Below are 27046 nucleotides of genomic sequence, written 5' to 3' on the forward strand. Positions count from 1 at the left end.
TGGACAAGTCGCCTCGTAGGAGACAAAAAGTGCCGCCGTCCAGTAGCGACATCGGCAGATTGAGGACCGAGAAAGACGCAATCGTTCATAATGCTCCTGATTGGCTCTTGCGACATGGTCTAGCACGTCTTTCGGGCGAGAGATTGCAAATGAGCGGAATGTCGCCTTGACGCGACGAGAATTTGGCCCTAGCGCGAATTGCGTGCTTCAGAGGCCACGCGGGGCCATGGCGGGGAAATCCCGGTACTCGGAGATCTGATGAGCGCCTACGAATGGACCCTGTTACATGAATAGCCTTGTTGTCAGTGCTTTTTCATACGTGGATCCCTGTGCATCTAAATGAAATAGTGGGTTCTTGGTGTCTTCTATGAGTGGTATCTAGCGTACGAAGTAACATGAGGCTAGTAGCAGGTTAGCAGCGCGGTTCAGCATTAGATAACCTCACGTGACCGTACGGCAAGGGCAGTATTGTATTACAATTGTCCATGCAGACGTCGATTTCTATGAGATAAAGCAAGGAAACCTAGGAAGCATACTGATTCAGGCAATCACAGGTGAGAACAGTGGGGCGGAGATGCATTTGTTTCCTCTCTCAAGATATTCAAACGGGATTGGAGTCCGCTCCTCATGTTCCTTAGTTAAGAACAGCAATGTTTCGAATAACACGCGAACAAGTACAACAAAGACACGGAGAGAATTTCAAGCGACTGATGAATCGGATGCAATTTGGACACTGATCACATATCATCCTGTGTTGTCCAACCGATCCCCTATATTACAGTCTCTTCAAACTCTCATGTAACAAGCCTCACAATCTCGAAACAAACAGATTTGTGAACCAGTCCAGGTACAAAGAATTTACTTCACTGCGACGACCCCTGCTTGCATGGCGCTGTTTGGAACCCCTCAAAAAGACTGAAAATCCTCTTTGTGATCAAGAAAGCCCTCATGGTCGATCATAATACGGACAGAGAATAGCAGTCGAGATATTCTGCGTTGTAAGACGGATGTATGCACGGGTTCTGCCTTCGGTGGTACGGAGCAATGCAGCTGGACACGGTCTTGGGGAAAATCATAAACTTAGCTGAAGGCTTCTTAGACTACAACTAGCGCTTTGCGTATACACGAAGAAACGGACCCTGGATGTGACTGCATCTGAACAAGCTGGCGCAACTGGTGGCCAACAAACATCCGTGGATGTGAGTGTGTCAATGAGCGATGTGAATCGCGAAGGCCAACTTCTATTTTCCGCTTTGGCTTAGGAATGAATCTGGAGCGTCCGACATTGGGTGACTAAGGTGGGAAGATTGCTTGGAATAAGGGTCCGCATGTCCTCTTGGTCCATTTTCAGAGTCCAGGGTACCATGCCGATGGGTGCAAGAATCCTCCCTTGACTTGGGCGGTAGTATTAGGTTGAATAGGTGATCTTTGCTCACCTGGAGCACAACGATATTTGCGTGCCCGAGAAACCGCACTTTGTGATTGCGCGAAATGGACTAGCCGTTATTGATGGACTGTTGGAACATTTGAAATGCATGCCTTTAGCATGGCCGAACTTATTAAAACATTGGAAGATCACACTGCCAGCTGTCAAAGATGGTAGGGCATGGGTCTGCATGTGACCTCTGATAAAGGGTGGGAGCCCGCGTACTACTGCAAGTCTGCATCTGCTGGCATAACGAAGGAGGTATCTTCAAAATCTCGGAGGACGTATTCGGCCAAGGCATCTAGTTTCTTTCGTTGCACATGGAGTGCACCTCCCCGGATGTCTTTCTCGCGCTGACTCATGTTACTGAACAAAGAAGGCGCCTTGTTCTTCATGGTCGGCCCTCCGTTGCTTGGCCTTAGGCTGTCGGCCGATCCGTCAGCCTGAGCATGCAACTGTGCGCTTGATCCGGGACGAGAAAGAGACACATCGACATCCGGATACCTAGGGTCTCCCTGGCCTTCGGGCGAGATTTTGAACGATTGCTTTTTGCTTGGGGGGATTCTGCCAATGAGGACCAACAGCAACTCTGGTTGCAATAGACGCACTATGATGTTGCAGTCCTGGGTTTCGATGGTGAGTGTCTGCAGTGGGGGCTTGAGCGAATGGTCTGGAGCCCCATTTCGCGTAGAAAGCTTTTGGCGGCCGGCGCAGTGATCCTTCCATGCCATGGAAATGAGGGCAGCTTGGTCACGAAGCTCCTTAGTTTGCACGGGCTTCGAATACGCTAATAACGTGCCATTTGGAGACATTAAACTCGTCATGTCAGTCTAGTTGGTGGGACTGAGCAAGCACAACTTACAAGAGTCGAGGATATATGCTTTCATTGGCGTTCTGAGTGAGCCAGTCGCTCACTTTGGCGATGTTGATCATTGGAAAACCTATTGCGGACATGGTCAGGAGGCTAACAGTGGGTGTTGTTAACAACAAGTGAAAACGGATGAGTGGGAATTTATGAAGAGCAGATAGCAATATATCGAGCGCGACGTGGTTGGGATCATGGGCGATGGGCTGAATGCTTGTGACGCAGTAAGAAGACCACGTACCTGGTCGATTGTTGGCGCAACCCCCTTCCCGGACTGTCCTCGTGCGCCTGTTACTCCCTATGCCACAGACGGATGTTTACTACCTGCAGCGCGAGAAACGTCCAACAGCGACCAGGAAGATGCGTAGACCGACTTGATACCGTGAAGGAGGGAGGATCAGTACGCGACCGGCTTCGTCGACATCATGGAGTCCATGGCCAAGTTTACGAGGCCCAAAGCTATGACCAGCACCCGGAACGCTGTTGTTCCGCCGCCGCACGTGCTCTCGCGCCCCTTTGGGGACGCCCTCTACTCTACTAATACTGTATAGTCATGACCAGCAGGTGAAGGGCGTCATGCACCGAGTGCAGCCTCGATGACATGTGCATTACTTAGCTGATGAGCTCTTGTAGCAGTCTGATCATCCCATCTACTTTCAGGCGACATTTGTACGATTATATCACATTCTTGCACTGCGGGAAGATTCCGGACTAGTATTCACACGATATCCCAAAAGAGATTCATTCGCAGATATCCCGATGCCCCGATGCAGATGCGTCTACCTGAACAAGGCGTCTAGGCCAGTGGTGAACGGGTGTTCTATTCAAGCAAGATGCCATCATTTGCTCCACAGGCTTAAGTCCGAGTAAAAGCCGGACGATGATGGTGGTGAGGGGCAAACTAGCAGCTTCTCATTGGGTGGTAGACGTCATTAGCTCCTCATTTCCGTGCCCCTCAATTGCTTCGCCAACCTCGTGCTCGCTAGGTTGCTCAATTCATGCTTTTTCTACGTCCAACGTGTATCAGGACATCGCGCCTAGCTGTTTCTACTGTCCTCAGACTTGCAAGACCAAACCATTCCCCGAGCATTCTCGTGCGTACGCTAGCGACCATGACGACCAATCCAACCAAGTACAAGTTCAACCACTCCATGTGAGTACCCGCATGGCCATTTGCCCTACTCGACACCTGCAATTGGTCAATTACTGATTCTTATTCAGGATCCGTGTCAAGGATCCAAAGCGCTCCATCGAGTTCTATGAGTTTCTGGGCATGAAAAAGATCAATGAGATCAAGCAACCCGACGCCGGATTCGATCTCCACTTTCTTGCATACGACAGCCCTAAAGCTGCTTCCCACGGAAACCACTGGACAGACCGCGAAGGCATTGTCGAATTGACTCACAACTACGGAACCGAAAATGACCCAAACTACAAGATCACAAACGGCAACACGGATCCCCACAAAGGCTTTGGCCATCTTTGCATTTCGGTCGATAACATCCAAGCTGCATGCCAGAGGCTAGAGGACGCTGGCTACAAATTCCAGAAGAAGCTAACGGACGGGCGTATGCGCAACATTGCTTTCGTGCTTGACCCTGATGGCTATTGGGTCGAGGTGGTTGGTCAAAAGCCTCTCGAGGAGACTGAGAGTGTCAAAGACACAGATGTTGGCACATATCGTATGGTAGGTGATATGAAACGGACTCATCTGGACACAGCTGACAGAAGCAGAACCATACCATGATTCGCGTCAAGGATAAAGATGCCTCTCTCAAATTCTACCAGGACGTCATGGGTATGAAGCTCAAGCGCACGTTAGAAAATCCAAGTGCTGAGTTCGACCTCTTTTTCCTCGGCTATGGTCAGGACTCACCAGAGACTACGGCCACTGGTGTTAATCCAATTGTGGACAGCGAAGGTTTGCTCGAATTAACATACAACTATGGCACTGAAAAAGACGCCAACTTCAAGTACCACAACGGAAACAACGAGCCTCAGGGATTTGGTCACATTTGCATTGCTGTCGACGATCTAGAGGCCGCATGTGCTCGTTTTGAGGAGAAGAAGGTCAACTGGAAGAAGAGGCTCACCGATGGTCGCATGAAGGACATTGCGTTTGTGCTAGGTATGCTGTTTTCTTTTTGGTACACAAGTATGGCAACTGACAATCTTTGCAGATCCCGACGGTTACTGGATCGAGGTTGTGCAGAATGAGAAGCTCAAGACACGTAGTCATTGGTAAAAGCGCGGCGCCAACCACCCACGCATCATGTACATACCCCACGCAACACCAATACACCCTCCAATGAAGGCAACCCTACTTTCAGGCTAGCCGGTTATGCTGCACGAACGATGCATCCCATGATCCCACTACCAAAGCCTTTGTTAGCTGCTCTGCAAGTTCTGTCTGAAGATCAAATATGCACTAACTACCATTACACACAAAATACGTTATCAGGCTGTTTGCATCTTAGCTGAGAGCTAATTTGAGTAGTTATGTATCCTGAATGCGGGTTCGTCCATTCAGTTCGCAATATAGCGTACCCCGTGGGGTAAAAGTGCGGGGTAACCAGAGGCAACACAGCCCGCCGAACCAGAAATCTGACGTGTCGTAACAGATGTACTGCACGAGCCGGCATCGGCTTGTTACAATGATCTTGCATACAGCACTGGGCATGGACCAACTAGTTGGATATATATACATCTCTATTCACCCCCCGTCTACGAACTATTCCTCGCCTCGAAAACCCTGAAGTACATCAATCAAAGATACTAATTACTGAGCATAACCCTCATTGAAGGATCTGAGGTCAGATTATTGAAAGAGTTTGATAGCCTTTGTTCCCATAGATCTACGCCTAGACGAGGCAGCCAACAGAGTCTTCATTCAGCATGGTCGCTGTTATGCATACAAAAAAACGCAAGATTCTTATACCAGAGAAGGTGTCACCGGACGGCCTAGCGCTACTGAAAGATGAGTTTGATGTGGACGAAAAGAAGGGACTCAGTCCTGAAGAGCTCAAAAGCATCATTGGCGAATATGATGCACTAATCGTTCGATCCGAGACCAAAGTGACGGCAGATCTTCTGAAGGCAGCTAAGAATATGAAAGTGGTAGCCCGTGCAGGTGTTGGTGTTGACAATGTTGATGTTCAAAGCGCTACTCAGCACGGCATTATTGTCGTGAACTCACCCTCCGGGAACATCAATGCTGCAGCGGAGCACACTATTGCGTGTGAGTGCGTCACAGTCACGCAAATGGAGTGTCTGCTGACATACTAAAGTGTTGATGGCTGTTGCCCGGAATGTGGGCGATGCTTCACAAAGCATCAAGGCGGGCAAATGGGAGCGTGGCCGGCTCGTAGGGGTTGAGGCTAAAGGAAAGACTCTTGCTATTGTGGGATTGGGCAAAGGTAACTCAGAAGAATTGAGAAGTTGAGTACCGCTTACATTGTTATAGTTGGTCTCACAGTCGCTCGGATCGCTAATGGCCTGGGCATGAGACTCATCGCATACGATCCCTATGCCAATCCGAATTTGGCAGCAGCAGCATCAGTGACGCTCAGGCCTAGTCTTGCTGAGATCTTGAAAGAGGCAGATTTCTTGACGCTGCACACGCCTCTCATAGCTTCAACCAAAGGCATGATTGGAAAAGCCGAACTAGAAACCATGAAGCCCACTGCGCGAATTCTGAATGTTGCGCGGGGCGGGATGATTGATGAAGATGCTCTGGTGGAAGCTCTGGACGCTGGTAAGATTGCAGGAGCTGGAATCGACGTCTTCACTTCGGAGCCTCCTGAGCCAGACTCGTCTGCGACTCGATTAATCGCGCATCCAAAGGTGGTTGCAACGCCTCATCTTGGTGCCTCAACCACTGAAGCTCAAGAGAATGTCTCCATTGACGTATGCGAACAAGTGGTGTCGATCCTGTCTGGAGAGCTTCCTCGCACGGCAGTCAATGCACCGATAGTCCTTCCAGAGGAATATCGCACGCTACAACCCTTTATCAGTCTCGTTGAGAAGATGGGTAGTTTGTATACCCAACACTACTCCAGCGTCAAGAAAGATTCTTTCCGCACAACCTTCGACCTGATATACGAAGGAAAGCTAGCCACCATCAACACCACCAAGCCTCTTTTCGCCGCATTAGTCAAAGGCCTGCTGACGCCCATCACCTCAAGCGATGGCCTTAACATCAACATCGTCAACGCCGAGATCCTCGCCAAGGAACGTGGTATCCTCATTAACGAGCAGCGCTCACGCGAAAACGTCGAAGACAAGCCCTACGCCTCATTCATCACCCTCCGCGCCCGCGCCTCCCGCTCCGTATCCCAGCAATCTCGCTCCAGCGTTTCGGCATCTGCCGCGGCACGCTCAACCCGAGACAACAACAGCACAGACGACGACCAGATCATCCAAGGCTTCGTATCCGGCAACAGACCCTTTATCTCGCGCTTGGACAGGTTCAAAGGCGAGTTTGTGCCGCGCGGCACCCTCATCATCTGCCGAAATTTCGATTCCGTAGGCAAGATTGGGTATGTAGGGAATCAGCTGGGGAAGGCGGGCGTGAATATCAAGTTTATGAATGTGGCGCCGTTGGATGAGGAGGTCGAGGAGCAGCGATTGAATGGGGTTGAGGGGGGTGGGGATAAGAAGGAGGGGAGTAAGGAGGCGCTGATGATTTTGGGGGTGGATAAGCCGGTTGGGGAGGAGGTGCTTAAGAGGTTAATTGGGGAAGAGGGGGTGTTGGAGGCGAGTGTTGTGAATTTTTGAGATGGATTTATGGGGGTGTCGGATAGGTTTGGGATAGTCAATGGCAGCGGGACTTGTTCTGTAGGATATAGAGTCGTGTCTGTTTGCGGATTAGTACCTGGATCCCTTAGTACATGAGCAACGGTAAGTGTCAGCAATTGTCATGAGCGGTACTCCTGCACACACCCTTACCATCCATGAACTTTGACTATATCGACACTACTAATCTTACATAAGGAAATATATTGCCCATCATTACAATCCATGCTTCAGTGATCCCATTAGTCAAGGAAGAACCCATAGTTGCACGATTACCCCACATCCTACAATTGCAGGTGGGCAAACGCAATACGCGCATCATCAGCAGTACTTCCAAGCTTCTGCAACTCTACATATCGCTCAAATCCAGTTATACTACTCGCGCGCAGAACATCGAAATCTCTTTGTGTAGTTTGATCCTCAACCCTGTACGGCCAAGGCTGAACAATGGTGTGTTTCTTCTTGACAGCCATCCCACACAGCGCAGCGAACTGCGTAATCCTGCACTCATCCATGAAAGTATCAAAGTGCTTGTGCCACGGTTTGAACATATCGGAACAGGCGATACGCAAGATTAGGTCGGGATGTGCAGCTAGATTCATTCCAGCTCCGTTCATGTTTGCGCGGGATTTGTCGAAGGGTATGTACTCTCTGAGGCGTTCCATAGCCGGTACGAGTGACTCGAGATCTCCTTGCGGGTGTGCGTCGCGATCTACTTCCACGGCGGCATTTATGAAGAGAAGAAGTAGTGTGGCGTTTGGGTTTTGTGATGTTGGCTTGAGGAGTTGTGAGAAGAGTTGTAGACAGGTGTGCGGGCCGACGTAACCTCGATCGCATATGTTGGAGATCTGTGCGAATGTCAAGGGTCAGGCATTGTGAGGACTGGGAAGTGCGTATCTCACCTCTATACGATCAAACCTCATGTCGATATAGGGTCCTATATCTCGAGCATCCATGTTGAACAGGCGGAATGAAACGTTGGAGCTCCGTAGCCTATCGCAGAACCTGATAAGGAGTCCTTTGAGGTAAAAGAAAATGGCACCGAACTCGTCCACTTTCGCAGCTGGAGCGTCCTCCATATACTCGTCAAAACGCCAGCCACCGCGGGGAGTAGCGTCATCGTTCATTAGCCAGTCATTTTGAAAGAACAGCGTGCTAGATTAACGTCAGTTCTTGATCAGTTCATGGAATCAAAGGATCCTTACGGGTTGGGTGTGTCAAAGTCCGCAGTGGAACAACCATAAGGCAGCAAGATGCCAGTATGGCGAAAGTACATTTCTCCCTGGCGAACACCAGCAGGCAGTTTCAGCATAGCTCGATCACGATAGTCGACTCTCTCGGGAGCCAGCGTAATGCGGCGGCGAATCCGTTGAGCAGCTTCTGCTGACAATCCTTCGCGAACCTGGCAAAACGTCGCCAAGCGAGCCCACTCGTCTTTCTTCAGTGCTATGCTTAGTTTTCGGCCATTTACCTCAAATGTCTTTGCTTGTAGTGCATTGCCGGGCTTGTTCTTGATCTTCTGGCAAACATCTTCGATCATAGGAAGGATGGTGGACTGGATAGCATGTACCATATCATGGGGAAGTAGTGCTGAGTACCATAAATGGATAATTATCGGTGCTGCGACGTCTGGTTCGAACTGAAGTGCAGCGAGGAGCATGATGGCATTGCGAGCCACGACGACGAAATCCATATCGTTTAAAACAGCAACGCATTTACCTCCATATCCCTCTGGCAGCCCGGCAATAGTCTTGATGACGTTCCGAAGATCACCCGATGCGGCAAAGAGGAGGTTGAAGTCGTGGCTCGTTGCACTGGTCATACCTTCATTATCCTGAGGCTTCAAGATATCGAGAGCAGGCATGTTGCCCCAGAGATACTTTCTATTGCCGAACGTGGTGTGTGAGGGACCCTCGCCGATAAAATCGGGCTGGCGACCAGTACGATACCACTCGGGTTCCCAAGTGTTTTTCATGAATGGGGATTTACATGCTTGCTTGTGTCGAGACCAATCTGCAGTCTGGCATTCCTTTGAGCAGTACTGTTGTTGCATCAGTGGGTTAAATAGGGCTATGAAAATGGGCTATCTGGCCACGAAAGATGAGCGAGAAAGACGGAAGACATACTTGAACCAAGTGGCAGCTATTACATCCGCGCCCAGCATGTGCCTGACATGGTATCTCCTTGCTGTTGGAACAAAGCAGCGGATTACTGAAAGTCGACAGATTGGGAATATCAACTGTCATTTTGTTTCTAAGGTTGCAAGGGGAGTTGCTGTGCGATCAGAACGTCTTGTCGCGTTGCGCGATCTTTGCATATGAACACTGTGATCCGTCGGAGAAACAAAGCGGAATTCAATAGATTGAAATACCCCAATGAGCGTGATGCGACCTATGAGGAAGGCTGCGGGCAAAGAAATGTTGTAAGAGCAAGCAGCTAGAAAGTGAAGGCAGCTGTTCACATGACGTAGCGACTTACCAGGTGTGTTTGTAAAGGATTTATTGTTTGGCCACCAACAAGAGGAATGGGAACAGTGCCCAATCATCTGCCGACACGATTACTTGTTCCATTCCAAATTGCCATAAACGGCCTACATGATATAAGCAAACTCCAAGTTTCTCCAAACATAGTACATATTTTATTTATGCTCGTAGAATAGCTCATGTATCACTACACAAATGCAGCATGCAATAGGTTTTTACGACCCAGAATGTTTCTTGGCCCCCCACGTTGAACGTAATCGTGCGTGGTTTGGTGTAACCGGCAGTATCGTTCCTTCAGCGACAGCACCCCAAACACGCGTGTTACTCTCCCACTTTACTTGTCTGGTTGTGCCAGCTTTTGGTGCTGCCGGCTCACTTCCATGATATAATTGCGAAGCTTATGCAATCGCATTCGAAATTCAGTCTATATTAGAAGATTTATTGCGTATCTAATTCACATAAGGCATGACTGTTATGATTTTGGATGGCTCGATTTGCGTGCAGGCTTGTGTAACAACCCCACACTGCACGATGAGGTATCGGTAGTGGCTGTGTTACCGGACACATGTGATGAACAGAACATAAGATATGGGGATATGTACCTCTGGTACCAGCATGTCAGCTGTACTTGGAGCTCAGTATTCAAAGCAGCTGCGTATTGAAAACAATAGTAATACTCTAAGAAATACCAGTTTACACTCAGATGTCCACAGAGGCTCAAGCCCATCAACTGACTTTCCACTGTTCTCTCTGCAAAAACACATCGTCTTACCAGGTCACCAACACGGTTAGCAGTTTGTAATAGGAAATTTGTCCACACGCCATCGCAGCAAATAATAAGAATATTCAGATGCTTAATTACTCAAAGCAATTTATCATTTTATCGCCTCTATTCGGGTGGTTATGGAGCTCTCATTTATTTCGACCACCCTCAATGGGCTCCCAGGGGTCTCATGTGTATCCAGATTGTCTCAAATCTGTCCCAAGTCTGCTTCGAATTCGGTGCGCGATGCCATTGAAGGAATCTAGGATCTGCTGGAGCTGATACAAAGTACTCTCGCGTACGCCGTCACTACTAGCGATCTGGATAATTGTCCCTTGAGGTAAGCCTCCATCCACGCACGCTGGAGAGACGCTGTCACCATCCTTCTTGATGGCACATAGTAAGGCAAATGAGTTAAGGAACTTTCGTTTTTAGAAAAACGCTCTTTCAGCGTACGAAATGAAGGGCTTGACACGAGTGCCATACCGCCTGATATAATCAGAGGGTGTTGCGTTATCACACCACGAGATTCGTCTCGAGGTTGTCACCCAGCAACTTCCTTTCCGCACGTTCGTGGTTCCACATGGGATCAACGAGCCATCAACACACTGACCTCCGACGTCTCGCCGATCATCCCCACTCAAGCAGGCACGCTATCCCACGCGCTATCCAGCACGCTATCTAGCCCGGGAATTTGTTTGCGACTGCGCATTCCAACGACCGTCTCAACGCTCTGATTGAAGGACCACCACAAACCTCGACCTCCTTGATATCACCAACCAAGAGCGATGGCAAAAGCAGTACTTGCCGGCAGTACCGGCCTCGTCGTACGTCCCAGCCACTCATCTCTCACACCACGGATATACAACTAACAACTCTACCCAGGGCTCCAACATCCTCTCCACCCTCCTCGGTCATCCCTCTTTCTCCTCTGTCTTCGCCTTCTCGCGCCGCGACCTACCCAACCCCAATGGCTCCACCAAGCTCCAACCCATCATATCCGGCGATTCCGCGCAATGGGCGTCTCAATTCCCCTCCGCCGAAGCCCCCAAGATCTTCTTCAGCGCCCTCGGCACCACGCGCGCAAAAGCCGGCGGCGTCGAAGCCCAACGTAAAATCGACTACGATCTCGCCCTTGACCTAGCCAAAGCCGCCAAACAAGCCGGCACAGAGGTATGCGTCCTCATCTCGTCCAATGGCGCGAATGTAAAGTCATATTTTGCGTATCCGAAGATGAAGGGTGAATTGGAAGAGGCGGTGAAGGCTCTAGGCTTCAAGCATACGGTTATAGTGCGGCCCGGGTTGATTGTTGGGGATAGAGAAGAGAGTCGGCCGGCTGAGGCGGCATTTAGGAGCCTGGCTAAGGGCTTGAAGGGATTGGTTGGAAGTGGCAAGTTGACGGATGTGTGGGCGCAAGATGCAGACGTTATTGCGAGGGCGGCGGTACAGGCTGGAGTGCAGTGTTTGGAAGGGAAGAGGGAGGATAACGTGTGGATTGTGGCTGGGGAGATTGTTGAGCTAGGTAAGGCGTAGGGTGAAGTTGCATTGAGACGAGGAGAGGTGGTGGGAATGATCGATGCGTGATGATGTTATACCCCCGATTCGATTTTTTTTGGTCTTTATCTATGTACACTACGTATCATTTGTCTGCATGGCAGCGCTCAATCCGTCCATTCACGCCGCAAATTTCCTCGACAACGGCCCTCCGAATGCCTGCGCATCCTACGTACAATTCATGAGAAGCGAAGAACGACGATGATGACAATATTCAGTAATTCTACCACTCATAATTGCTGATTAACTACCTACATAATTATCATCTCTCTCTCTCTCTCCCTCCAAATCCCGTCTTACCAACCCATCACACCACCGTCTCACCACCCCTCTCCATCCCTCCAGACCCCCTGACTCGCGCCCGCACGCCCCGGCAGGCCCGCCCGGCGCCCTCCGCTTACCGAGTACCAAGGCAGAAGAAATATCACCCCATCCTCACCCAACCAACAACACACAGCCCACCACCCCCTGCTTGGGGCCCCTAAAAAAAACTCGTCTAAAGTACACGGCGGCGCGGACATGCGCGTGCTCAACCTGGTAATTTGCGCCGGTGGTGCGCGACTGCGTTCGATGAGCAATCTGGCGTTTACCGCTTTTGGTAGTTTTTTATTGGCGAATCTGGGGGTTAGTAAGTCGGGTGGGTAAGGGATGTGCCGGGTGGGTGGGTTTTGCTCACGCCATCCAGAGGAGTGTGGTTGTGGTGGTGCGATGATATGGAGGATTCGCTTGTTTTTTTTTTTTCGTGATTGCTGTATGCGTGATCTGGTGTGGGTTTTTCGTTTCGGATGGAGAAGGGTGGAAGGGTTGGTTTGCGGGAGGTGTATATAGGATGGGAGTGAAGGTGTTTTTTTTTTGTACCACATCAACGCATACAACCAACAGTGCATACAACGCATACAAACGAGTATATTAGAGACGAGGATAGAGGATATCTACGCAACTACTTGATATCGACAAGACTCTTTTTTTTTTGTTTCGAGAAGCCGAACCACGAATCTGAAAGACAGAACGACAAGAATCTGAACCATCAATCGACAACACAAGTCTTATTTGGATATCCCATCACTACAACAACAACAACAACAACAACAACAACACAACAAAAATGCCATCAGCAACTCAAGCACGTATCATGTGGCGCACCCTCTCCCGCGGCATGGTCGAACCCCACCCTTTTGCCCGCAACCCCATAACCATGGCACCGCATGCCTGGCGCGCCGGCGACTTGGGACAGAGATTCGTCAAGACGAGTGCTGTGTAAGTCTTCTTTTCCTGTTCCATTAAAAAAAAGCAACAACTAACGGGTTTGTCCATAGCTACTTCCCTTTCTACGCCATAATCCTCGGATGGCCTGCCGCAGCTGCGTGGTGGTTCAACGGTAGCATGTGACTCGCCGACGCACAACCCGACAGCGAGGGTGGGGAGAAGAAGGGACTTAGTAGTCAGGAGGTGCAGGATTTGATTCTGAATATGCGGTGGGATGATTGAAGAATTCTTTTGTATATATCTCTTTGGATTAGCATTTGAGGCGTTTATTTCCTTTTTTTTTGGTTAGAAGTAGGAAGCTTGGAAGAGCTTCTGAAATATGAATTTTGAAGTTTCAAAATCCATGTGTTTTTTTTAAAGTGAAGTCGATTATGTGGGTGGAATGGAGATGACTTCGGATACTAACTGATAGGTTGCGGGATATGGTGAAAGATTGTATTACAAGTCTAGGACGATATTACCTATGCCTCTACTCACGCAACTCAACATGCTAGATTCCTTTTCCGATTCTTGAAGCGCGGTCCCGCGATGCTCAATTCGGCCTGAACATACATCTACTGTACATGTTCCGCAATTGCCGACTTCACAGGAGCTGTCAATGTCCATGCCTACGGCTTTCAGTGCGTCGAGTAGCGATTGCGTTGCGCCGACTTGTACACTCCTCTTGCTCTTTCGGAGCTCTGCCGTAAATGGATCACCGGAAGTTGTGGTTGTGAAGGCTTCGATGTGGACGGACGACTTGGAAATGCCGTAAGTCTTTGCGGTGTCGACAACATCGTCCATGAGTCGGGTTGGTCCACAGGTGTAGATGTGTGTTCGGTCGTTTGCTTTGCCGAGGATGGAAGAGATGTCTAGGTGCTGGCCGGCGGACTTGTTGTAGATGGTTGCATGTGGGCCTAGTGCTGCGATTTGGGCTACGAAAGGTACTTCCTCTGCAACAGCGTAGTGCAGATGGAAGTTTTGCTTTGTTTCCTGGAGCTGCTCGAGTGCGACCAGGAAGGCTGTAATGCCAATGCCACCCGCGATGATAATGTGATTGTCTGCTTCTTTGGCTAGCGGGAAGCTCGCTATGATGCGCCCAACCGTCAAAACATCGCCTATCTTGGTTTGTTCATGCAGATACTTTGAACCACCGCGGCTGTCGGGATCGAGAGCGACGCCGAGTTCAAAACGTTTGGACGTCCCGCTGGTTACTGAGTAGGCGCGCACCAGCTTTCCGCCTAGCTTCACTCGCACATGGCTACCTGGCTGGACAGGATGAGTTTCAAGAACATCCTCTACTGCCTCAAAAGTAAAGGCTGTGACGGATTTGGTCTCTTTCCTCTTCTCTACTAGGCGATATTCGTTCCAGGCGAATGTCTTTTCGTCCTCGCCGCCGAACAATCTACCACTCTGGTCCTCAGCTACGCCCTTGTCAAGTCTAGCCTGAAACTGATCCTTGATATCCCAGCCGAGCTGAGGTATCTTGACGATCTCCTCCATCATCTTAGTGTTGTTGGTTTCGATGAAGAGATAGTACATGACGCGTGCCACTGTCCATTCCGGATGTGGTCGTTCAAGCAGCAAGATCATATCCCCTTCCTTGATTGCTCCCGTCTTGATTATGCGATATAGCCAGCCAGTGCGAAAAAGAGTCTGCGTGCGCTTGGCCATATCCTTGACTTCGAAACGGTGATTGAGCTTGAAGCATGGTCCTCGCGGTTCACTAACTTCAACAATGACATCTCCAATCGCCAGCCGATCACCAATGCAAAGTGTCTTCTCGCTGACTTCTGTGCTGAACAGGTTTTCACCGAATGCGCCAGGTTTGAAGTAGTGTTCTGACTTTGGCAATTCCTTCCTCCAGTCGTCGTAATGGGATGCGCAGTAGTGGAGGAGAGCCTTGTCGGGGCTCACATGCTTAGGAAATGCATGTTCGTCTGTCGTGATACCCAGTTCGGTTATTTCAACAGAGCCGGCCAAAGGAGTCTTGTAGATTGCCGATTCAATCTTGCCATTCCAAAGGGACTTTTTGATCTTGCCTGCTCGCAGCTGGCTCAGTGGGAAAGAAGAGAATTGAGCAGGGTTCTTTAGTGTTTCTGGATCTGGAGGGGGAGGCGGAATCCATGCAGAGAGTGCCATTATGGTTGTTGTGTGGCGATAAGACGCAGCTAATTGAAAACGGACCGCGTCGAGGGTATTGAATGCCTCAATTATTTATTTGTGTTGAGCCTTCCACCTTTACCTCAACCGCTCAAAGAAATACGCCCGAAAACAAAGATGTGATCAATCTGGCCAGTCATGTGATATGGCCTAACCTGCTGCTGCCTGGGGCGAGAAGTGTTGTTCCTGTAGCGGGTAGGACAATCTAGACCTAAGACCATTCCGTCTTTGGAAGGACGATAGATTAGAAAAAGTAAGCCGTCGGGATACGATGACATTGTGTTTTCGACTGAATGCGCTGAAACTCTTTAGTTTCACGAAGTATGATTCGTGTTGTAACCATCTTCTACATCTAATCACTTCAATGTTACGATGGGGTAAGTTACCTTGTTAGGGTAGGGCGTTACGAATCGGTTAACTTTATATGTTAAAATTTGGCTTTAATATCTTCTTAAAAGAGTAAGATTAGCACATATCTTATTCCACATTCAATAGAAGAACCTATTTCGTTCAGACATATGAAGGACAGATTCCCATAGTCATCGACATGCGTGTCCTAGTCACGTGAGCAAATGCTTCGGTCGGACTTCGGCAAATGACGTCACAACACCGTCGTGCGAAGCTTCACACGCATCTACTCGTCACCTTAACCAATCTGTATATCACCAATATCTGGTTTTAAAACACCTCTCAATAACTCAATTGATACCTTCAAGAACCTTGAACAGCTTTCCAACAGTACCCCCACACAGATACTACATCTAGAAACTCAACTCACTCCTCAAGATGTTCCGTATCCAGCCCGCACGCGCAGTTCAACGCGCAGTCTTCACTCGCCCTCAAGTCGTTCGTCCCCGCTTCCTTTCAACGAGCCCAGCACGATTTGCGCAAAAGGATGCACAAGACAAAGACTCGCTCAACCCACGATCGACCGAGTATGCCAAATCTGGCTCTGATGATGGTGCAGCACATACAGACGCGGCTTTTAACCCCTCAAAGACATCTCCAGAGGCAGAAGAGGCAGATGCTGAGCGCGAAGCTGGTGGGAAGCAGAACAGCTTGAATGTTAGCCCTGGCAACAAGGACATCAGCGAACCCAACAGCCCCACCGTTGGAGGACACGGGGGCGCACCAAGCAAGAAGAGCAGTGGTGCAGGCAGTGCACCAAAGAACAGCTCAGGATGAGCATACACAGCGCGTGATGGTTTCTCAGTGATGTCGCAGAAACACAACGGGGAGGCATATATGAGCTGAGCTGGTGCATGGGAGATATGGACGATCCATGGAGCATTTAGGGCATGTCACAATGGTGGATTAAGCTACTTTTACGAGTTTCAAGAAATGGTGTACATACATTCTTGGGGGAGCAGGCGCATAGCAAGTTCAATCTCAACGTTTAATTAAGATTCGTTTTCTTGTGGTACCCTTATCCACCTGTTGCAACTTTTGCGAGGCTGCTCACAGATCAGCTCCACTTCAATCCTGGCTGACGTCGTGTAGAGTGCCGAGATTTGAAGTGGAGCGTGAATGCCTACGCAGCAGGTCTCACTGCAGGAGATGACGTCACAGCCCATGACGGTTGTTAAAGACTCCACAGCCATAACATGCTGTCTCAGCGAACATTTTCTCTTCACAAAAACCTATCACGATATTCGTCGTCTTTTCCTCCCAAGCATCCACACTCATCAACTCCCTTTTCAAGCTTCAAAGCACCGACAATGGCACCCCGCACTATTCTTAGCGCTACTACGCGTTCTCTCCGCACACCCATGACCCTGTCGACGCGTCGTACCTTTGCAATTACACAACGCATGGGCATTAAGGAAGATGCCAACCGCAGCGCGGACCAGATCGAGCAAGCCAAACAGGAACAGCTCAAGGAACAGCAACAGGGACAGGGGCGATGGCGCGAGGATCTAGCCAGCTCTGGCGAAAGCAATATTGCCGCTGACCGGCAACAAGTCGACAACCACGAAGCACACATGAAAGAGTTGCAGCAGGAAGGCAAGAAAAGGGGGGAGAAGGGAGAAATGTAGATCTGTTGGCTGGCAGGGACCATGGATATCATACATACATACACACATGATGATTGGGGCATTTGCAAGCGATTGGTGGCTAGTTTCGTCATCCCAGCAGAAAACGTACAACCCCGTATCGAGGAATACGACTAATTTTTTTTGAATGTCAAGAGGACAAGAAGCAATGGGTGCATACAGCCGTTGAATTCACCAAGTGTTCCCCAGGCCTCCACTGTTATGAAACGAGGCGGCGCTGTCAGATGCATGCTCTTCGATTTTAGGTGTCAATATTAGGGTGGCGTAGTCTGTTTCAGCAATCAACTAGATCCATCAGGCCCTGCATGTAAGGGGCTGGCTTTGTTCACACAGTTGGCTATGCGCATGTTCTTCCGCTTTCCACCCGAGATGCAGATTGTCGGAAAGTGCGGGATCACGATGCCGTGATTGTGTGGTCGTATGCATGACTAAGATAATATCATGAGGGCAATGCCGCCAGATCTGTCTGTATCACGGTTCGGCCGCACGGTGGTCCGCCGTAATCAGCCAAACTTTTTCGGCAAAGGCATCCATCGGTGTGTCACGCCTGTCCGGGCGGCAACCTAACCTTTCACAGAAGAAATGCGTTTCTTGTCGGACAATCCCTGACGATGATCAATACCAACACTAGCCAATACTTTGGTCTCAAATACTCTTACGTTCCTACAGCACTGTGCCAACTACATCGCTAGAACACTTCTTACACAGTATTCCACTCATTTGTATTGCCGTTGGAGACACAGGTCAGATGCCCCCTAAATCTCAGCGCAGCCGCGCTTGTTCCCAATGCCGCACGAGACGCGTCAAGGTTCGTTTACCGTATGTCACATATCCGGTACAACCATTGACCCTTTTCTCTACAGTGTGATGAGACGCCAGAGATATGCAACCAGTGCCGCCGCCTGGGAATCAAATGCTCGGGGCCGTTGCAGGGCTCCATCGTCATTGACATGACTGAGCGTGTGGGGAAACCAAAAGGACGAAAAAAGAAAGAAATAGTGAGGGCATCAGCTTCAGCCTCAACTAGCGAGACTCCTGCCACGAAGCCTTCACATCATGCGGTATCTATCGCATCAAAAAAGCCTGCTACCCCGTTAGACATGCCTCTTCAGAACCCCATGTTTCCTACCAACAGTCGACATGCTGAACAGGTGGAGAGGGCCACGATAGCCATCCGCTACCACTACAGACCTCCTACCTTCAACCAACCTTCGAAAGCCTTGTCATCAACATTGGACAATGCCTTCCTTACCCATTATGTAGAGCTCAATCATGTTAAAAACGCCTATGCGCCTGAAATCCAGTGGCTTGCTCACTTGCCAGAAATATTTAGTAGCGCCTCCAAGCCCGCTGTCAGACTATCACTTCGTGCAATGTCGATGGCATTTTACGGCAAGTACCATCATGACTCAAGTATACTCATCGACTCCTGGAGATGGTACACTGTTGCATTGAGTGTGCAGCGAAACTCGATAGCAAAAATGAAAAAGAACAATATCCCAGATGAAGGAGAAGTTCTGGTACCGCTTATCCTTGCGCTATATGAGCTCTACGTTGGCGCAACGTCTGCTGGCTTACTCGCACACTTGGATGCAGCAGGAGAGATCATGAAGATGCGAGGCCCAGCCAACTGTAGATCTGGCGTAATCTGGCCACTCTTCAAAGCCATCCGCGGCCAAGAGGTGTGTTTGCGACATTCCGCATTCTCAATGGTACCACGCTGACGGCTCCTAGGCTCACAGGTCAATCGTTTTTAACAAGAAATCGACATTTTGCTCCCAAGATTGGATGACAATACCATTCGTCGATATGCCCAGCGACCCACACCAGGATCTCGCCGGTATCAACCTTATGATACCTTACTGTACAGCCTATCTAGAGATTCCAGGATCTTTGCGTACTATTTTTGAGATGACCGTACCGCCCAATGTTGATGTGATACCTGCTCAGGAACTCATATCTAAATTGCTCAAAGATCTCGACGGCTGGGCCAAAAAGTACCCTCATTTAACGAAGCAATTCACCAACCCTGAAAACACCCAGACCCCAGAGTCTTCCTCGCAATCTCCAAAACAGAAATATCCAAAAATAGGAAAGACCGACCCAGTCAGGGCACTGATCAGTTCAAACTACATGGCAGATAGAGTCTTGCTCAATATGCTCATGTACAAGATCCACACTGAATCCAGTACTCCGTTGACACCATCCGAGCATAGCATAGGACACTATTATTCCGAAGCGTATAACTATTCCCGAGCCATACTGCAGACTGCAGCCGAGGTTGAACGCGCAAAAACGCCTGGGTTCGACCTTTTACGCAGCGTCGCTCCTGTGTTGATTGTGGTTTATTGCGGTCCAACGCCGGAAATAAAAATGGAAGGGAAGATGATGTTGGGCAGATGGGCAAGCCAAATTCAGGGGCTTGCGTCGACCTTGGAACGCTTGTGAGCTGAGTCTTGCCAGCTCCACCTGAAGGCGTGGAGAACCGCTCCAGAGATCGAGGCGGGCACCCGTGTACCACAAAGGAAATAGATCGAATGCTAATCATTCCATAAAACTTTGTCCTTGGATCATTGGAGGGGGCAATAATGAGCTCTTTATCACAAACATGGTGTCTTTGTCCATAACAAACAACTCGAGTCTTTCTTTGTTTACTTGGGAATCGTAGACGGAACTCTACCCCGATCACGCATCGGATGTCCTAATATGCTACTGTACAATCAATCCACCCATCATAACCGACTCGGAATATCCGCTGTATCCAACTGAACTAGTTTTGAACGATCTTCGAGTGAAGGAGCAGCGACATAGCAGACGCCCTGCTCGAGACATGGCACCCACATCCCTTTCATTCACCGCCATCAACGATGCATCTTGTCCGAATTTCTTCGGGTCCCAAGAGCATCGTACCCAAGTCAGCAGGGCCATCACCGAAAGTCTCTTTGGGACAACCGCAACATACGAAAGCCTGACTCTCAAAGCGATAACACGACACCAGACACCGCCTGATAGCTGGGAAAAGCCAGCCCGCGATATCCTTTCCGAAGCCTCAGCCTCTGGCATAATCGAAACCAACAACCCTTCTCTCCAAAGAAACGGCTGTACTTTACTTCCATCAGCTCCGCTCCAACGAACTCGAACCCCACCACCGCAATCTCATACACCCCTGGGTAACATTAATACAGCACATCCTTTACTCTCACCCCTTTCGCCGCCACCCTCCCATTCACAACCCTCCTCACAATTCGAATGCGGCCAACGCACCACCTGGACACCCCCAGCACTCACCCCACCCCTCTCCTCGCCCACACTCCCCCGCTGCTCTCTATCCCCAAAGCAAGCGTTGCGCCAGAAATATCGCTTTGATGTCCCCGTCACACCAGCCATACCCGCCGCCCGCGACTCTATCCACGCAGACCCTGCATGGAATCCTGCGGTTGAGAACTTGCAAGGAGAAGAGATGGAGGAAATGATGTTGACTTTAGATAAAGAAATAGCGCTTTGTGAGATTAGGGAAAAGTACGAAGAGGCGGTGCAGAGGGCGTTGCTGGCGCGGTATAATGGGTTGGTGTGGGGGTGGCGGAGGGAGAGGGTGGTGCTTGGGTCGCTGGGGGGAAGGGGGGGAAAGCCAGAAAGGGAGTAATGAATTAGCAATAGAGGGCTGATTTAGAGGTTTCGGGGACTAAAAAAGATAAACATTTTTTCTTTTACATGATGGACGCTGGATGTCTGGATGAGGATGCTGCATGTTGTGGGTCGGCTGAGTTCACTAATCAGGATGATATGGGGGAAAATTCACCCCAGGAAATACTATACCATGCAGAACGCGGATCTACGATTGATTCTGTGATTTAGCAAGGAAGTATCTGAAATAACAGGGCTTAGTGCTCCCCCCTTGCTCGCGGAATAAGTCTCCAAGTCCAATGTATTTCGAGATGGTAATCTTGGCTGCGCGCTGACGTGCATGATGAGGTCGTATTGTTTCGGATCCGCACGTGGTGGGAAAGCTTTTGGACCGTCATCTGGACTCGTTCTGGATAAATGGGATAGCAAGATTCTTGGGGTACGTTTGGGGGGATTATGCTTGCGATCAAGATTGGAGAGAAAAAGAGTGTCCGATTCGGCCGGGTACCAGGTACTTGCGTACGTACACGAACGTTACTACCGGTACATCCCCGCCACCATCCAACGTAACATCGCATCGCAGCGCAACTCGACGCTTCGAATTCCAAATCTTTCGCTGGTAAGAGGATATCGCGATAGCGACAAGAGTATTAAAGGGAAAAGGTGTTCGCGAGTCGCTGTTTTCTGTGGCGAATCGATTGCACAGGCCAAGCCTGATTGCAATTGAAAAGTGCGGTTCGTGCAATGAAGCGGGGAAGGTCCGAGTGACCTAAAGTGGAAACCTTATGCGGTTCCGCATACAAACAGTCCACAATAAAGTCAAGAAGCCAGACAATTGCGCCATTCGCATCGTAATTCATGTCGAAAATGGCCTGATAGTCCGATGAGGGGGGTGCCGTGCAGTCCAGATGTCGGGAAAAATGGGGAAGGCTGCTATATAGTTCCGGTAGAGTGTACCTCTTTACCTTTTATTCCTTTGCAAGTCAGTCTCGTACTACAAGTCAATCGCAAACTCCAAAAAGTCTACATTTCGTACCTCAATATCAATCCTCTTTTTTTTGCTTAAAGAAAAAGATTAATTCAAGATGCCCAGTATCCACCCAGCAATAGACAACGGCATCAAAAAGGGCAACCCCAACTTCCCTGGCGGCAAACTCTACTGCCACTGTCCGTCGGATAAAGTTGAAGTCACGCTCTCGAGCAACGTCGCGCACAACCACGCATGCGGCTGCTCGAAATGCTGGAAACCAAAGGGCGCCCTCTTCTCTGTCGTCGGCGTCGTGCCTAAAGAAAACGTCTCCGTCACCGCCAACGGCCATAAACTGCACATTATCGACGAATCAGCCGCCATCCAGCGTAACGCATGCAAGGAGTGCGGTGTCCACCTCTTCGGCCGCATTGTGGTCGACCATCCATTCAAGGGCCTCGACTTTGTGCACACGGAGCTGAGCAACACGAACGGCTGGCAGGAACCGCAGTTTGCGGCGTTTGTAAGCAGTATCATTGAGCAAGGGTTCAATCCGGCGCAGATGGATGCTGTGAGGGAGAAGTTTAGGAGCGTAGGGCTGCAGTCGTATGATGTGCTGAGTCCGCAATTGATGGACCTGATTGCTACGTATACGGCGCAGAAGAATGGGAAGTTGCCGGCCAAGCTGTAGAGGGTTAGGTTGGGGTTGCGATGAGGGGGCGTTTTGGGGGTGTATGTATGTACCGCGGGTTACTGTGTATTTATGTCAGTAGAGGGTGTGCCATGATATAGAGCTTAGAGGTCGGCTCTTTGGGGATTAGGGTACACGAAGCTGAGGACTTGTCAATAATAGTGCGACGTACGCGCTTTTGTATATGATGCGACTGAGCACCGTGATCGCGCGCTAAACTCTTCTTTTGGGGACGAAATCCGAGTTTTGTGTGATGCATGAGAAGACTTAAATCTGTATTGATAGCTTAAAATTTAGGGGTTTGGAAATCACATATCCATTTCTTCTCCTGGACTATTGTGTCGGCGTTTAGATACCTGCTATGTGGTCAATGTCGCATTGGATAGAAGGATCTTGGTTTTGACCCACAATCTTTCAGTTGATTCAAATGTGTGACATAGCCATTGGTGTGTATGCTTACGCTGTCCAATTGCTATCGACGGCTGCTTGAAGTTACGACCGCTGTGTGTTGTGGCGCGTGAAGCGGTTGGTGCCGCGCTTATGCTGCTCCCTGGAATATCGTATACCTGGCTGTGGCTGACCAGCAACTGTTGATGAGTGTCGCCTGCCCCCTGGCGAGCGATACGCTGCTGATTGGTGTCGCTCACTCCCCTTGCTCAGCGACGGCTGTCGATTGATGTCGCTTACCCCACATCCCGACTATAGTAGCTAGATTCTGTGGCTGATCAGGTGGGGGGAGCGACACCAATTAACAGCCGTCGCTGGCTAGTGGGGCGAGCGACACCAACCAACCGCTGCTACCTCGCAGCGGTACTATGTCAATACTCTACTTCCAGCCTATAAGTTGCACGATAGAGAGATATCCAAACAGGGATATTTCTGCCATCTTGAAATCGTTGCGACTTGCAATCACATCGCATTTCCTCTTGCATTGAACACCGCTAGGACGGATCGTGACATACAGCTTTGGCTGCAACAAGGTCAATTGTTTGCTTCTCCTAAACACATACTGCGCGTGATTCTCCAACCTAATTCATATCAGAATATTCAAGGTTGCACTGAAAGATTAGCGACAGCAGCAATGCACATCCATCTGCGCCGAGGCGATGTGTACCTGGATGAAGATCGACTCGGCCTTACCTTTTGCACAGCCGTCAGGATATTGCTCCGATTGAAGATCAATCCATGATCCAACCCTACAAATCCACCAGAACAACGCAAACTTAGAGATCCTCCTATCCGTGCTGTAGTTTTGATGCAGCACGACATTGTGATGGTAATCATGTGACAAAGTACCGCGGTACATGCACGGACATATGACGGTATCTCACTGTCCCCCGCACTAGTCCTGGCCCCTCAAGGCAGATATTCCCAACGAACAAGCTGTCATCCTACAGCACTCTCCGGCCAGCCCTTGGACTGCGCTTCTCTGTTCTTTATTTCCGTCCTAACGGACAGTTGAAGATTTGCAGAGTCGCTCTGCGTCAATCTCTAGTATTCAGGAGTTCAAGAGTGCCCCCAGGCACGGCGATCCGCCATGGTAGACTTCACGCGACAGCCCCTGAAGGGTGTATACGCAATCTGCGCCATTGGCTTCGAGATTTCCCGCTTTCCAGTGTATCTCGTTACTTTTCTACTCGGATTTGGTCGCCAGAACCCTAAATGGACTTTTCGCCAGGCCATCAGCACGCGCGTCTTCTCCTCGGTTCTATGGCACATCGCAAAACTGCAAGTTGGAACACCACTTCCCCTCACACCAGGAGCAGAAAAGGAGCGATTTATTCTTGTCAAACCCGCCAATTCTGATGCTTACAAAGGACCGCTAAGGAGCAACAAAGATGTTGTGCCCGTGGAGATCGGCGCAACATGGTACCCAGCGCCATTGACAGCCGGTAGCGATAAGAGCAGAACAAAGGTCATCCTGCACACCCATGGAGGCGCATTCGTCCACGGCGACGGAAGGACCCAGGCAAGCGGCTTCATGGCAAAACTGTTACTCAAACACTCACCGGCAACACACATCCTCTGCCCACAATACCGACTCTCCACCCTGCCTGCCTCACCGACATCAAACCCCTTCCCAGCCGCACTCCAAGACGTCCTAACCTCGTACCTCTACCTCCTCAACGACCTCAAGATCCCCCCAAAGAACATCATCATTTCTGGCGACTCAGCAGGCGGCAACCTCACCATCGCCCTCCTCCGCTACATAACCGAGTACGGCGCTGAACTCGATCTCCCCAACCCTTCTGCCGCGCTTCTCTGGTCCCCCTGGGTCGACCCCTCAGACACATCCTGCTCCTACGTCCACGACAACAGAAACTACAAGACCGACTACCTATCCCCGCCCTTCACCAAATGGGGCACAAGCGCGTATGCTGGTCTTGCAGGCGAGAAAGTCTTGTCTTCGCCGTATGTCTCGCCCAAGTACAGCATGTTCCGCACTCCAGTACCCATGTGGGTAAGTATTGGGGGCAGCGAGTTATTGTTTTTTGATGTGGTGGAGTGGGCGGGCAAGATGAGGGAAGAGGGGAATGAGATTGTGCTGGATTCGGAGGAGAATGTGCCGCATGATATTTTGTTGCTCGGGGGCATTTTGGGGTTTAAGGAGCAGGCACATAATATAGCGAAGATGGCGGGGGAGTGGCTAGAGGGGGAATAGATGGAGGGGAGTGGTGCGACATGGGGAGTGCGATGGGGTATTGAAGACTTTGCTGCTTTGGTTGCAAGTTGACGGCATTATTAAGTTAATATCATTCGCAGTTATCGCGGGACTAGGAATTGTAGTTGCTGTGAAATGGCTAGGACTTTTGGACTTGGACATATCACAATAGACTTGATGTTCATTATCAATGCATTCCTTGCCTGCAACTTTGTCTCGATATGTGACATACTATCTACTGCAAAAATTCAAGCACAAGCTCGTTGAACAGCTCAGGCTTCTCCCAGTAACACCAGTGCCCACCCCATTCCACCGTCACTCCCTTCGCAAAACCCTCATCCTTCCCTCCATTGATCAGCTCAACAACCTTCAATGGACCATCAGCCGGGAAACATCCACTCCTACTACTCGCAACCACCAGCACCCGCGTCGCACTCTTACTCCCCGGTCCAAAATTCTGCGCAATCGAATACCGCCAATCATTCGCCGTATGATCCGCCATCAACTTGCCATACCACCACCCGTCTCCCTTCATCGCCTCTCCCAAAAAGAACTCTTCATCCTCCTTCCAAACCTGCGACTCTGGCGTTGGATCCCCAGACCGCGGGTGCGATCTATACCCCAGACAGGCGGCAATCGTCCCCACATGCGCCTTTTCCGGCTCGTGAATCAACGATTTCTGCATCGCTAAAAGGGCATCTGGGGAGTTACATCCGCGGTTTCCAAACGATGGGCCCCAGTCGTCGAGGTAATTCTGCAAGGGGGCTTGATCCACGAAGATCATGTGGGAAAAGGGGGATGTAGTGAAGAGTTCGGTGTAGGACCAGAGGATCGCTGCGCCGAGACTTGTGCCAATGGCTTTCACAGCGGCATTGCTGAGATTGAAGTGGTCGAGTAGGTTTTTGAGGTCCATGGCTAGGCGCGAGACGTGGTAGCCGGCTTTGGGTTTGTCGGAGCTGCCATGGCCCCGGAGATTGGGGATTATGACATAGTGGTGCTGCGAGAGGGCGGTGATGTTGCGCTTGAAGACGGCCCCAGAGCCTGTGAAGCCATGGAGCTGGTAGACGTGGTCAGGTGGATGAGCGGGGTGGAGGTTGGGTGCTTACTAGAATCAGAGGGGTGTTTTTGTCAGATCCGTGTGTTTCGTAGGCAAGTGTGATTCCATCGTTGGCTTTGAAGGTAGGCATAGCGATGATTGGATTGATTGGGCTTGAATCAGAGAAAGTAGTTTGGATGCAAGGTGGGGGAGGATGGTGTATGATTTGTAAGCAATCTGGGGTACAATGGAGCTTAGCTTGAAGGCTTGTCTTTAATACAAAATATTGTGACTATTTTGATATTGTACCGGCGGTTATGCCAGTATGAAAATAACCTTTTATCTCCACTAAACCTTGGTAATCAATTTGCTATTCGTATATCCCATTATGCACACATGATTTGTTTTCGAATTGAGCTGAAATGAGCATCATTCGAAATCTTGTGATACGTGATACTCAAGCTGCCCATTGATGGCTTGGTGTTGACCAGGTTGAGTTTGTGGCCTGGGGCAATACCTTGGAGGCTGTGCCTCCGGTATTAAAAAGGTCATAGCACCAAGGCCTTTCCCGTCTGCTTACCATTATCGTTAGATTTTTGGGTCCTTGATTGAGAGCCGATCAGCAAGTGTAAATGAAAATTATTATTGTGAGGAGCTTTCTCTAACGTAATTTTCTTACTCTCAATGGCACTTTATCATGAGGCATTTGTAAATGGGTA

The 27046-nt window shown here is 49.8% G+C and overlaps 14 protein-coding genes across 14 annotated transcripts; 10 read left to right on the forward strand and 4 right to left on the reverse strand.

The window, feature by feature from the left end:
- Positions 1-1650: 1650 nt before the first annotated feature.
- On the reverse strand, positions 1651-2380 carry COCVIDRAFT_25483 (hypothetical protein; the record flags this gene model as incomplete). Its single annotated transcript, XM_014702445.1, has 2 exons — positions 1651-2242; positions 2289-2380. The coding sequence occupies 2 exons, from the start codon at positions 2378-2380 to the stop codon at positions 1651-1653; spliced, it is 684 nt and encodes a 227-aa protein (XP_014557931.1).
- A 1023-nt stretch (positions 2381-3403) lies between these two features.
- On the forward strand, positions 3404-4536 carry COCVIDRAFT_25484 (hypothetical protein; the record flags this gene model as incomplete). Its single annotated transcript, XM_014702446.1, has 4 exons — positions 3404-3444; positions 3513-3978; positions 4026-4419; positions 4472-4536. The coding sequence occupies 4 exons, from the start codon at positions 3404-3406 to the stop codon at positions 4534-4536; spliced, it is 966 nt and encodes a 321-aa protein (XP_014557932.1).
- A 650-nt stretch (positions 4537-5186) lies between these two features.
- On the forward strand, positions 5187-7067 carry COCVIDRAFT_25485 (hypothetical protein; the record flags this gene model as incomplete). The annotated part of the gene is made up of 3 exons (XM_014702447.1): positions 5187-5529; positions 5579-5707; positions 5755-7067. 3 exons carry the CDS (start codon positions 5187-5189, stop codon positions 7065-7067), a joined length of 1785 nt encoding a protein of 594 aa, XP_014557933.1.
- Positions 7068-7369: 302 nt separating this feature from the next.
- On the reverse strand, positions 7370-9331 carry COCVIDRAFT_36614 (hypothetical protein; the record flags this gene model as incomplete). Its single annotated transcript, XM_014702499.1, has 4 exons — positions 7370-7933; positions 7988-8240; positions 8291-9126; positions 9212-9331. 4 exons carry the CDS (start codon positions 9329-9331, stop codon positions 7370-7372), a joined length of 1773 nt encoding a protein of 590 aa, XP_014557985.1.
- A 1788-nt stretch (positions 9332-11119) lies between these two features.
- COCVIDRAFT_95572 (hypothetical protein) lies at positions 11120-11864 on the forward strand (the record flags this gene model as incomplete). Its single annotated transcript, XM_014702500.1, has 2 exons — positions 11120-11158; positions 11217-11864. The coding sequence occupies 2 exons, from the start codon at positions 11120-11122 to the stop codon at positions 11862-11864; spliced, it is 687 nt and encodes a 228-aa protein (XP_014557986.1).
- A 1126-nt stretch (positions 11865-12990) lies between these two features.
- Positions 12991-13274, forward strand: COCVIDRAFT_95760 (hypothetical protein; the record flags this gene model as incomplete). Its single annotated transcript, XM_014702501.1, has 2 exons — positions 12991-13142; positions 13202-13274. 2 exons carry the CDS (start codon positions 12991-12993, stop codon positions 13272-13274), a joined length of 225 nt encoding a protein of 74 aa, XP_014557987.1.
- Positions 13275-13589: 315 nt separating this feature from the next.
- On the reverse strand, positions 13590-15272 carry COCVIDRAFT_25489 (hypothetical protein; the record flags this gene model as incomplete). The annotated part of the gene is made up of 1 exon (XM_014702448.1): positions 13590-15272. The coding sequence occupies one exon, from the start codon at positions 15270-15272 to the stop codon at positions 13590-13592; it is 1683 nt and encodes a 560-aa protein (XP_014557934.1).
- An 807-nt stretch (positions 15273-16079) lies between these two features.
- On the forward strand, positions 16080-16478 carry COCVIDRAFT_95579 (hypothetical protein; the record flags this gene model as incomplete). Its single annotated transcript, XM_014702502.1, has 1 exon — positions 16080-16478. One exon carries the CDS (start codon positions 16080-16082, stop codon positions 16476-16478), a length of 399 nt encoding a protein of 132 aa, XP_014557988.1.
- Positions 16479-17011: 533 nt separating this feature from the next.
- Positions 17012-17329, forward strand: COCVIDRAFT_36619 (hypothetical protein; the record flags this gene model as incomplete). Its single annotated transcript, XM_014702503.1, has 1 exon — positions 17012-17329. The coding sequence occupies one exon, from the start codon at positions 17012-17014 to the stop codon at positions 17327-17329; it is 318 nt and encodes a 105-aa protein (XP_014557989.1).
- Positions 17330-18297: 968 nt separating this feature from the next.
- On the forward strand, positions 18298-19795 carry COCVIDRAFT_95856 (hypothetical protein; the record flags this gene model as incomplete). The annotated part of the gene is made up of 2 exons (XM_014702504.1): positions 18298-19029; positions 19082-19795. 2 exons carry the CDS (start codon positions 18298-18300, stop codon positions 19793-19795), a joined length of 1446 nt encoding a protein of 481 aa, XP_014557990.1.
- Positions 19796-20177: 382 nt separating this feature from the next.
- Positions 20178-20990, forward strand: COCVIDRAFT_14870 (hypothetical protein; the record flags this gene model as incomplete). The annotated part of the gene is made up of 1 exon (XM_014702426.1): positions 20178-20990. The coding sequence occupies one exon, from the start codon at positions 20178-20180 to the stop codon at positions 20988-20990; it is 813 nt and encodes a 270-aa protein (XP_014557912.1).
- Positions 20991-22056: 1066 nt separating this feature from the next.
- Positions 22057-22629, forward strand: COCVIDRAFT_95551 (hypothetical protein; the record flags this gene model as incomplete). Its single annotated transcript, XM_014702505.1, has 1 exon — positions 22057-22629. One exon carries the CDS (start codon positions 22057-22059, stop codon positions 22627-22629), a length of 573 nt encoding a protein of 190 aa, XP_014557991.1.
- A 1537-nt stretch (positions 22630-24166) lies between these two features.
- COCVIDRAFT_14872 (hypothetical protein) lies at positions 24167-25291 on the forward strand (the record flags this gene model as incomplete). Its single annotated transcript, XM_014702427.1, has 1 exon — positions 24167-25291. The coding sequence occupies one exon, from the start codon at positions 24167-24169 to the stop codon at positions 25289-25291; it is 1125 nt and encodes a 374-aa protein (XP_014557913.1).
- A 235-nt stretch (positions 25292-25526) lies between these two features.
- On the reverse strand, positions 25527-26478 carry COCVIDRAFT_36625 (hypothetical protein; the record flags this gene model as incomplete). Its single annotated transcript, XM_014702506.1, has 2 exons — positions 25527-26348; positions 26398-26478. The coding sequence occupies 2 exons, from the start codon at positions 26476-26478 to the stop codon at positions 25527-25529; spliced, it is 903 nt and encodes a 300-aa protein (XP_014557992.1).
- Positions 26479-27046: the final 568 nt, after the last annotated feature.

This window comes from Bipolaris victoriae (assembly GCF_000527765.1).
Source record: "Bipolaris victoriae FI3 unplaced genomic scaffold scaffold_30, whole genome shotgun sequence".
NCBI classification, from domain to species: Eukaryota; Fungi; Ascomycota; class Dothideomycetes; order Pleosporales; family Pleosporaceae; genus Bipolaris; species Bipolaris victoriae.